A 12260-nucleotide genomic window follows, 5' to 3' on the forward strand; every position below is an offset into this window, starting at 1 on the left:
AATAAAATCAGCCTACCTATCTGGATAAGTATGAGAAATATGATGAGTGAAGAAAAGAGAAGAGAAAAACTTGTGTACACAAAAATTAGTTAGTTGCTTTAGAAAAGAAAAAGAAAAAAAGTTTCAATCCAAAGAAAAGAAAAGAAAATAAAAATAAAAATAGAAATAGAATAAAAACTCCAAAAATAGAATAAAAGGAGTCAAAAAGCTAAAATAAAAAGGCTAAGGATGGAAACAAAGTGTAGAAGCAAAAGGACAAGGTTTTCTCTAGTTACATAATATGAAGACCCTATTTTCTCAGACTTGTCTTTTTGAATATCTATTTCATTCCTTCTTTAACCAATATCTACGCCCCGTATCACCTAATAAAGACCTCTAGCTCAATTAGGAATAAGTTGGTGTGATAGTAAGTGGTAGATGTGTTTGATCGACCTCGACTTCCTTGGATTGTCATTTAGATTGTGAGAAAATATGTGCCTACTACACACTGGAGTTAGCAAACTTGAGTGGAAAAATTAGAGTGTTATATATTTTGACACATTCCTTATGAGAACCTACTTAGGTACGCTACCTAAAAGTTTTAGAAACGGACCTGCCATTGCATTTCATATCATAGTTCATTGTATAGTTGTTTATCTTAAGATGATTTGATTATTATACATGTATTAGTTTAAGTTTTAGAATGATCATCATTGTTTAAATACTAGTGAGATGTATAGATTTTGAGATAAAATTAGGGAACAATTACTTTTATTTCTTAGTCGTTGTAGTATAAATGAAGTTTGTGAGTACCTTATCTAGAAAACTCTCACGAGGCTATAACTCGTCCACTAGGGAATTCCTAGTGGTTTAATACATTTTCAATGCAGTCGCACTCTGCGAAATGAGACTAGTTAAAAATACATTTTTGGCCACTTATTTTAATTTCACATATTTGCTTGAGGACAAACAAAATGCTGTTTGGGGGTGGTTTGATAAGAGCCCAAAACTGTAGTTTAAACCCTTTAATAGTATTTCTATTTAGCCAATTATGTTATTATTAATATAGGTTTATCACTAATTACATGCTTTTGAGTATTTTAGGCTTTGAAGTTGAATAAATGTCAATTCGTTATTAATTAGGCGCTAAAAGGAGCTAAAGTGATTGCTAGAGAAGTTCCATGAAGAAAACCAAAGTTTAATAGAGAAAAAGCCTTTAAAAAGTCCAAGTCAACAGTGTTAAGTGAAAGTCAAACCGGATTAGAGAGCTGACGAAAAGTCAATAGACCTTCAAAATGCCATATCTTTGGACTCAAGCTTCGAAATTAGGCCCATTTTATATCAAAATGACCGGCTCAGAAAGCTCTTTCCAATGGTCTAGGTCTTGACTCGATCCGAGTAGCATAAGTTGGTAAAATTACGTGCTACAGTAACACTACCATAATTAGATGTCTTGGATTTAACCAATTGGGTTATGGACTTAATTTATGGGTTCATAACCTAGCCTAAAACCCCATGCACGAAATTGTAACCTAACCATCTCCTATATAAAGAGGGTTAAAGCTAAAACAAAGATTGGCGACTCCCCTATTTAGTTTAGAATAAATTAGGGTTCTCTCTCTCCCTTTCTTTCTTTTTTAGTTTTAGTTTATAAGTTTAGTTTGTAGCCTCCATTAAAATTATTAATAAAAGCTTTACTTTACTTTTAATTCAAGTATCTTTAAATTATGTCTTCTATTCAATCTTTAGTTAACATGATTCCTATGATACAAGGCTAAACCTCCATTAGAGGAGGTTTATGAAGCCATGTGAGGATGATTGATAATTATTATGGTTATGGATTTGTATTAGCGTTTTAAGTTTGATTCTTATGATTATTTAGAGATAAAGATAATAAGAGTTGAACTAGAGTTTAGAGCCACCACCAAATAGATTTGTGGTGGAGCTAAACTCTCATGCTAGTGAAGCCTTGATCCGAGAGGACTTGGTGTTCACTAGGGATCAATAGGCAATTTTATAATCAACCTAATGGTCAATCAAATTGCGTGGTGGATTGAATTTTCTATATACCCTTTTATCTTCATTATATCTACTATTTTGACATCTTATTTACTGTTTTCATATCACATATTACTCTCATCATTGTTCATTTTGTTTGATTAGTTGAATTCTATTTATGTCTTGATAGTTTATGAGTGGAATAAATCTGTACTCTTTATATATTACATAATGAATTGAGAGTAGGAATATTGATTAAACACTTATTTAGTTAATTGATTATTTGTGTTTACGCATAGATAGTTAGTTTACGTAAATTTTTTCTTTATCAATACCTTACCCTTGTTAAGGAACTACCTTTTGAATTATCTTTCACCTTTATCTTTTACTTCCAGCTCTCAATAGTTTTGAGTGCCTTCTTTTTTCATCCCTGTAATATTTACCAACCTTATAAAAGTTCAGCTTGTTTACAAGTGTTCTTGCTGCTGACTGATCTCTTCCGTAATCCTCAGGGTTTTACCTGATCTCTTTTTTATATAGAGCATAGAGATTGAGATTTGGAATTAGAGGATTTAATAAAGGTTTGATTTTTCTCATTAGTTATCAAGTAACAACATGTTTTAAATCAACTTTTGCATATATATTTGATTTGTTCTACAAGTGTAGTTAAATGCCGTGTTTGATGCCAATTTGACTTTTTTATTTTCAATAATGTGATGCCAATTTGACTGGGAAAACATCAGAAATTGTCTTGAAATGTATCATGTACCATACCATATTGTATAAAGCAAGATTCCTCCAAATTATAAAAAATCCCATAGAGGCCACAATTGTAGAATTGGAGCCTTGCAAATTTTAAGTTGTTATAGTACGTAAATAAATTGCTCTATTTTTCTTTTCAATCTTCACATAATCTAAATTTAATTGCGTTTTGGTATAGATTCAAAATCAGATATAAAAATCTCACTCACATTGCTTCTAACTGTAGGTGTCGGCTAACAAAGTCGATAAAACCTTTGGGTGATGATACCAGAGGCCTGGGGATAGAACCCCACCAACATCAAAGAGTTACTGATCCCATTTAAAACAGGATTGCCAATAAAAAAAAACATTGCTTCTATCTCTTCTTCTTTATGATTTATGCTAACTTTCACCACACAATCGATGTTTTAAGGAGTGAGGTTCATTAATCTTTTGTTTACAAGTAGGGTAGTATATAATTTAGGTGTGTTGTGTGTCTTACATTGCCAAATCAATAAGCACCCAATAGTGTATCACTAAGAGCAGGTCACCCGGTATATGGACTGCTAAAGACTATATAACAACCCATATAACTCCCCAAATAAACATAAAAATACGTTTCCAATGGGCAACTAGGTGATGGGGTCTAAATTTGGCTGGTGTTATAAACCCAACTAAATTTGTGGCGTTCCCTAGCAGCTGCTATAAGTAAGTTCAAGGTAACAAACAACAAAAGTTGAGTACAGATGGTAGAAGTTGTGCCCCTCTACTTACGTATGTAATTGTGTATAGACATCCGTCTCTACTTATGCAAGTAATATTTAATTTGGGCATGCATCTCCACCAATTAAAAAGTGAATTTAAGATAAAGGCCCCAAACCAAATAAAACAACAATTCATAACTTGTTTATTTGTTTATTGTTTTCATAGAACATAGTTAAATGAAATTGCTTTAGTTAATAGTAATTAGAATTTCCATAAAAATTGGCAAGGATCGACACGTTCGCTGTAACTATTTTAAACATAGTTGTGCATTTGCGGTTTAACTAGTGTTAAATTAGTCTATTAATTCGATTACTTTACTTTTCTAGCACCTATGACTACTACCTGCAGGCTCAAGAAAGCTTAATTACTGATCATGACAATACTATATGATGACACATGTGACCAGGCCAGATTGTTTATGCCTTAACATACCAAGAAGATGGATTAATTTTAAATATGGTCGACAATGCATTAGTCACTTTTATAAGATGAAATGTATTAGTTTAATGCAAATGAAGTGTTTGAGAGATGCATAATTGAACAAATACCAAATAGTTTTGAAATCTTCCTTTCAAAACCTATCATAGCAAGCATCCCATTTTTCTTGTGCCAAGCCACTATAAGGGTGTCGTCGTGCCACTCCATCATCTTGAAACATGGATATTTAGATTAGAAGAATTAAAATTAAAATGAACAAAACATGGATATTTGGTAATGCAATTTTTGTCCTCCTTAACAATCGACTGGCCGAGAATTCATTATTCATGCACTTCGCTTTACATACTCCAAGCTTTTCTTCTTGATTTATCTCATTTAGTTTAATTCTATTAGTTGGATTGGAATGAAATGAATTGCAACCATGGAGATTTAGGGAATGAAATGGTTGGATTATGCTTCTATGACCATCTATCTTGTATATGATATATTTTATCGTTCGACAAAAATGTTGTTGTTTATATTTCACCGTCTTCATTTACAATAATACACTGTAGAACTATATGCAAAGGTCCCATGACAGTTGTGAAAACATTAAAGAATATAATGACATTTTTCCTTGTTTATTCTTGTACAAGTTGCAATTGGTGACGAAGATTTGTACAACTGTATTGGTGAGTTGTGATTTGTGAATTGGCCAATTGGTCGACTTGAAAATGGACCTTTGGCAAAAGAAAAAGAATGCTTGGAAATACCTAACACCTTTAAAAATTGTATAATTGTATAATTTATTGATAGTCCTAATTAAGATACAAGGCCAACCAAATCAATTATAGAGACATCGTTTTAGTGTTATAAAACATTTTCTCTCCCCAGTTTTTTTTATGAAGTTTCTCCCATGACTAGGAATTTGAGTTTCTGGAAATTTAGAACCTGGTTGACACGTGACATTGTCACTAATTTTGGGGCTTTAAAATATGTGGAAACTGAAACCGTAACTTGTATAATGCAAAACTAAATTTGAATAATAAGCTTTTTTATGCAAAATGAACTATGTTTGTGTAAATGATATTTTTATGGTGTACAAGAAGACAAAAAATAAAAATAAAAAGTAAAGATAAAGAGAGGTGAACAAAGATTACAAACATGGATAAATTTGTATTTTGTTTTGGGATGTGTTGCTATGAGATTACTTGTGCTGGATAGGTTAGAAGATGGATTGAGCGAGTTCATAGTGTGTTAAAAGCTTTTCCTATGTTAGAAAAGTGTATAAGTGTTTTTGAAGGTTGGTTGAGATGTGTAAAAATGGTTTGAATCGGTTTTTGGTCAAAAGGAGCAAGCTAGGTTAATTATGTGTGAAGGAGCTTTTGGGTGGGGCTTTGGTTAGTTTGAATCGGATGAGGTCGGAGTAGGAAGGAGAGAGATATGCCTCAAAGTCTGTAAGAAGAAACTAGGTAAATCTCATTGCAATGGTAACTAATTAATTAATAGGAAACATGATGACAATAAAGATTTATACATTTGTGTTGAAAGTTTGGTGACAACTAAATCTTTTTTTTTTGCAAGCAAATGTGAATATATTATTATTATAATAATAAAGTTACATTATAGAATTTCCACTATAAGGAACAAAAGGGCATCTTGCTACACTCTAGGGAAATCTAAAGTATAATTGGTCCTGGTTTTCCAATTTTGTGACAAAAGGTGGTCTTTCCACGCTCCATACAAATTCATCCTTTTCTAAAGTGGCTCCATGCTTTGTCGTAGCATTTGCGCTGAAGTTGGCTTCCTTCCATGCGTGTGATATCCTATAGGAGGAGAGTGCCGCAGTAGCTCTCACCAACCTCGATTTCAGGACCCAGGGTATATGGCCATGAGAGAAGGCTAGTGCAACTGATTGTGAATCTGTTTCTAGCCAAACTCTTGTCTAGTTCCTTGCTGCCGCACCTTCCACTGCCAAAGTTAGTGCTTAACACTCCGCTTCATAGTTAATAACTATCCCCAGTCCTTGTGCCAGAATTACGAGTAGGTGGCACTGATGGTCTCTGAAGATTAGTCCCACACCCCCTCTACCAGGATTCCTGAGAGAGCTACCATCACAATTGATCTTAACAAATCCTACCTCTGGTGGGTACCATTTGACTTGTTGAATGGCTTTTATCGATTTAGGCTTGCAAACAATCTCTAGAGAGTGCATAATTGCCAATTCCTTGACAGAATTGAACATGTAGCTCTTGGACAGTCTACCAGTCGTATAAATTCCTTGCCAGACCAGCTTTCTTATGAAACGATGGTTGAAGTTTGAGTCGTTGTACCTCTGCGCATTTCTCATCTTCCATATTGCTACCAACAAGCTCAGAACTGCTGCTGTCTATAATTTCTTGATCAGTGGGCTTGCATGATTTGCCGCTTTCAGAATTTCCTTCATATCTCCATTTTCGTTGACTGATAGTGCATTCAACTGGAATAAGGTTTTAATCCAATCCCAGAGAGCCTGAGAGTTTGGGAAGTACCAGAAAAGATGAGCGAAGCTTTCTTCGTCTTCCTTGCATCCGTTACAGTGAGAAGCCAATTGGATACCTTTACTTGTCACTTTGTCATATGTTGGTATGATATGATGCAAAATCTTCCAAGCCATTCCAGCAGTTTTGGGATGAATATAGCTGTTCCAGATGAAGCAATGCCACCAGACAATATGCCCCTTGTCCCTTATCGAGTCGTAAGCTGAGAGGACTGTGAACTTGCCTTCCTTGTCGGGTTTCCAGATTCGGCAATCTTCTAGCTTATTGCAAGCTGGTGGTAGAGAGTGAAGTGACATGCCCAATGACTCAAAGAGCTATAGAGTTTTGGTAGGGAAATGCCACTAGTTGTTCCTTATTAAGTCGCTAACACTGGTTTTGGGGTTTCTCCAGTCGATGTATGGGAGCAAGTCCACCACCGAACTAGGCCCAGCCCAAGCATCTCTCCACATGTCCACTGCAGTACCATTCCCAATGGCCCAAGAAATGTTGTTTCTCATGGATTCCAAAGCCCACTTAATCTCAGCCCAAATGGAGGAACACTTATAATAGGCAAGCCATTTGTCATTTTTCATTTTATACTTCTGTTCCATGTACTTGGACCAAGAGTTGTCCACAGTTGCAAGCCTAGTTTCATTCTTTGGTTTGCATACTTTTGCCCATTTGATAGTAATGGACTTTCTCATTGTAGGATTGCCTGATCACATGAAGTTTATGATGGCTTCTTCTCCTTCTTTGATGCTTTTCTAAGGCCACTTGTAGATGCCCATGTAATTCATAGGAATGCTGTTCAGAATAGATTGTGCCAAAATAACTCGACCCTGAAAAGAGAGTAACCTTCCAGCCCATCCACTTGCTCTCTTTTTAATCTTGTCCACCAGATTTTGTATGTTGGAGTGACGGACTCTGCCCTCGAAGAGAGAAATGCCCAAATAGTTTTCGGGTAGGTGTCCTTCCTTTATATCAAATAAGGCTTCAACCTTTCTTCTCTTGGTGGCAGTCATGCTACCGAGAAGCAGCTTCCTTTTCCCTTTGTTTATTATCTGACCAGCTGCCTTTTGGTAAAATTCGAAAACGTTCCTCAAGCGAGCTAGGCCTTTTAAACTTCCATTTGCAAATAATATGATATCATCCGCAAATAGGAGGTGAGAGGGTGACGGACATTTTCCCGCGAAAGTCATAGGGGTGATTCTACCTGAGAGATGGAGCCTTATAATGGCAATGCTAAGCATGTCAACAGTAATGGCAAAGAGAATAGGAGATAGGGGGTCTCTTTGCCAGAGTCCTCTCCTTGTGCCAAAGAAGCCACAAGGTCCGCCGTTTATCATAATAGAGATTTTGGCGCTGCTGAGAACCTTCATAATCATGTCACATAATCTTGTGCAGAAGCCGAATTTATTAAGGACCAGAAGGAGAAATTCCCAGCTAAGTGAATCAAATGCTTGAGAAATATCTAGTTTGATTACTGCATTCCCGCCCCTTTTTTTGATATGCATGTCATTGATGAGTTTAGATGCCATGGCAATGGCAGTGCTACCTGTTCTTCCCTTTAAGAATCCATGTTGCTCATAAAAAATAATTCCCATGGCAATGGAAGTTAACCGGTTTGTAAGAATTTTTGTAACAATCTTGAATAGAAAGTTACTCAGGCAAAGAGGCCTAAACTGGCCAATTTCCATAGCAGTTTTGCACTTGGGAATCAATACTAAGAAATTTGTGTTCATGCCTTGTGGAATGATCTGAGTTGTGAAGAATGAGCAGATAGCTCGACACACATCGATTCTAACAATGCTCCAACATTTATGGAAGAACATTCCCTGGAATCCGTCAGGCCCTGGAGAGCTGTTGGGATCCATGTTCATAACCGTGGTCGTGATCTCCATCCAATCAGGGATTGGCATAAGATAATCATTTTGGGAATCTGTGACCAGATGTGGGATATGGTTCATAAGCTCCTGATTATACTCTACCAGTCTTGCTTTAAACTTTTCTTCATAAGATTGGACCAAGAATTCCTTGATGGACTTTTGGTCTTGCAGAATGTTTCCCTTAGCTGTTCTTATTTCCTCAAAGTATGCTTTGTCCTGGCGAATCTTTGCTTTAGCTTGGAAGTAGGTAGAGTTTCGGTCTCCCTCAATCTCCTCCTTTATGCATGATCTTTGCTTCCACATGGTTGCTTCTGTGTGCATTAATTGATCAATGAGTTTCTCCGTTTCGAGTTCCTGTAGATGCAGCTAAAGGTCCAAAGTCTCCTGTTCTTGCTGTTTTTGTAACTCTTGGAGAGAAAGAATTGCTTTTTTGATTTTGTCTTTGTTCCCCCAAAAAGTTATCTTGTGCCATTCCTTCAGAGCAATTTTAAGCCTCTTCAGTTTGGGCATCACTAGTCGAATAGGACCATCAGCCATGGGCTCATTCCAACTCTGTCTCACCAATTCCATGAACTGGGAATGTTCTAGCCATATGTTCCTGAATCTAAAAGGAACGTTCGACGGTCTCAGGATTTTCTTGCACCATCCGATGACTGGGGAATGGTCAAAAAATTTCCCCGGCAAGATTTTGCATCTCCAATTCTGGTGCTCAATAATCCAGCTATTATTTACCAATGCTATATCTAGCTTCGCCAGGATCCTCATATTCCCTATTTGCCTATTGCACCATGAGTACCTAAGGCCAAGGGTGGTAGAATCCCAAAGGGAATTGTTATTAATGAAGTCAACGAACTCATTCCTAGCTCTCTGGTTCAGATGGTGACCTCCTTTCTTCTCCGAACTTGTAGCAACAATATTAAAGTCCCCAATAGCCATCCAAGAGCAGTTTAGAGCACCAAAATCACCGAGATCTTCCCAAAGGGCTCTTCTTTGAATGAAAAAGCATTTGGTGTGGATAAAAAAGACTATATTCAAATTTATTTCCACCGTAATCTGCTGGTTGGATGAAGCAACCACATTCACCGTTAACTCTTTCCTCCAAAAAATCCAGATATTGCCTGTACGGAGCGACGAATGGTTATGGGCAAAATCAGTGTTGTATCTATAGTTCAAAAGGACCTTTGGAGTAATTGTGGGGGCAATAAGAGGTTCAGCCAGTCCAATGAGGTCAGGCTTATACTCATTGATTATTTTTTCTAAGTAAGTTTTCGGCGAGGTTCTCCTCAAGCCGCGAACATTCCAGAAGAGAACATTCATTACTTCTGTTTTGGAGTTTTTCTTGCCTTTGTGGATGGAGGAAAATGTTCCTGCAACATCCATTATGGATTATATTTCTTCTTGGGAATCGTTTTCCATGTGTCATCCCCATCGTCTGATGTTTCCTCATCCACCAAGTCTGCCCAATTCACCGATCTCGCGATAAAGTTGGTTTCATTCACTACATTGATACTATTGTCCGGACCTGAGGTGGAAAACGAGGACTCAACTCTTTTTGACGATGCTGAATAGGAATCCAAAACTCTACTGTGCATAGCCTGTACTCTAACAGCCTCTTCATGTGTGAAGGTAGACACTATGTTGGGGGAATGCCTAAGTTCCGGTGAGGAAGCGAAGGTCTCACCCACCACCGTTGAAGTATTCAAGACCTGTAGCCCAATAGCCTCTTCGATATTGGATCTGAAGTTAGGCACTATGTTGGGTGTAAGATCTTTATGTACTAGAGAGGCCAGAATCCCCACAACTGGAGATAGAAACTGTGCTGCTGCAGCAGTGTCCTTAATCCCATTTCCTGCCAGTGTTGATGTCACTCTTGCCACAAGGGGCACAGCCAGAGAAGCCTCTATCTCATTAGATTAGCAGCCACCACGCCTGCTGCTTGAGGATTAAAAACTTGTTCCACTGCTGGAATCCCCTTCCTAGCATCATACTGTGCGTTAACTACTTTAGCATGCGCCTATGAGTAAATTTTCTCCGTCGCTCCCACTGTATTAAAATTCTCATTCTCTCCCTCTGTAGAAAATTTCTCAGAACCATCCTCTGTAAGAATATTCACTGCAGTAGAATTTTCAGCCGCGCCCTCAGAAGAAAGAGTCGCAGCAGTGAGATACTTGGTCACAACCTCTAAGGCAACTTTCTCAGCAGTGATTAAATTCGGAGATATTTATGCCAGAATAAGTTCCTGGCCCCCATGTACAGCTGCAAGTTGATCTTGGTCCTCGACCGTGTGAATCTCCTCCACGTCAAACCCCTCAAATCGATTTTGTGTTTGCACTTCTTTGGGCTTTTCAGTGTTTTTCTCCCTCCATATGGATTCCCCTTGCTTAATGGACTCCCCTGTGTTTTTTTTTTCCATGTCTTCTTGCTCGTTTACCTCCCATAGGTTCCAAGGGGGGAGTGGCATCCACTACAACCTCCTTGTCCTTGTTTCCCTTGTCTTTGTTATGATTCATATCACTTCGAAGCCTCCAACATTCAGTGACCAAGTGCCCCACAATTTTGCAATGAGTGCACATCTTTGGAAGTTTTCCCACCTCAACTGTTTGCCAGAAATTGGTATTCTTCGTCCTAACATAGATTTGATTCGGGATCGGTTCAGAGAGGTCCACGTCGACCAAAATGCTGGCATAGTATCCATACTCTCGGTTGAGGGGTTTTCTTATTGATTTGCATAGGATACCCCACTCCCCGAGCAATGGACATCAGTGCCTCTGGCTCCTAATATTCCTGGCTGAGACAAGGCAGTCTAATCCAAACTAAGCCATGAGATTGCCTTCGGCTGTCGGGATTGAAGTTTGTAGTCCATTGGCTGATTCTCATTGGCATTTTGTCAAAGTCCCATGCTCCTTTCACCGAGACTCGGTGTAGATCCTCTACATTCGAAAAACGGAGAAAAAGGAAACCTTTTCCAATGGGAGTTATAAGCCATTCTCCTGTTGGTTTCCAGAGTTGTGATGCAATCGCTCTAACTCTCTTTAGCGATATTTTTTGCAAGTCGATCCTACCCACCAAATAGTGTTTACAAAACAACAATCCCTTTTCATAAGCTTTCTATGGAATAATGATTGCTGGGTATTCTCCCATCTTTTCTGGGATTGGGAGTTCTTGGAAATCCACCGGTTGCCTAAGTTGATGTTTAGCGGCATCCGCGTAAGAGACTCTCAGAGTTCCTATTTGAGTTGCATCAGTGCCATTCTTGGTTGGGTTTGATAGATTTTGTTGTGGCTGCAACTCGTTCAAAGATTGTTTGGGCTTCTCAAACTTGTACAGGTCCATGATGGAGCCTTCTCAGAACTCACACTGTGTAGCAGTGTGGGATTTTACCTGGAAAACGATGGAGCCTCGGCATAGATAGAGTGTAGAAGTTATTTCGAAAATCCAAGCTTTTAGAACTCACACTATTATTAGTGGAGGATTTTACCTGTAAGCAGTGGAGGAATGTACCTGAGAGCACCAACTTTCTAGAACTCACACTGTTCTTCAGTGGAGGAATTTACCTGAAAAGGAAGGTGATATGAAGATCGAGAGGAAAAGTTTCTTGGCTGAACTTGGTTTTAACTAAAAGCGGCAAATTGGGGGAGTACTGTATCATTCGAATGACTTAAGTTATCTCACACCCGGTCACCCTACTTATCGCCCCACTTATGGTCCCCATGACTAAAAACTTCCGTGACAACTAAATCATTATGTATTTACATTGAGATCTTATTCGACCATTAGATTCATTGAAATAATCTCATGCAAATGGTATCTAACAAGCATGTTATATTAGCATCACCTATATGCTTTTCAAAGATTTGGAAGCTACCAATTTCCACAACCAAATTGGAAGGTATTGATAAATAATACCATTGCAAAGTGTAAATTCATATGCTAAAACTCTCTAATAATCATTATA

The 12260-nt window shown here is 37.9% G+C and overlaps 2 protein-coding genes across 2 annotated transcripts; both read right to left on the bottom strand.

Moving 5' to 3' along the window:
* Nucleotides 1–6289: 6289 nt before the first annotated feature.
* On the bottom strand, nt 6290–6736 carry LOC147515489 (uncharacterized). Its single transcript, XM_086592935.1, has one exon. The coding sequence runs from the start codon at nt 6734–6736 to the stop codon at nt 6290–6292; it is 447 nt and encodes a 148-aa protein (XP_086449061.1).
* Nucleotides 6737–8671: 1935 nt separating this feature from the next.
* Nucleotides 8672–9685, bottom strand: LOC147515490 (uncharacterized). Its single transcript, XM_086592937.1, has one exon. It carries the CDS (start codon nt 9683–9685, stop codon nt 8672–8674), a length of 1014 nt encoding a protein of 337 aa, XP_086449063.1.
* Nucleotides 9686–12260: the final 2575 nt, after the last annotated feature.

This window comes from Coptis chinensis, chromosome 2, assembly GCF_015680905.1.
Source record: "Coptis chinensis isolate HL-2020 chromosome 2, ASM1568090v1, whole genome shotgun sequence".
NCBI lineage: Eukaryota > Viridiplantae > Streptophyta > Magnoliopsida > Ranunculales > Ranunculaceae > Coptis > Coptis chinensis.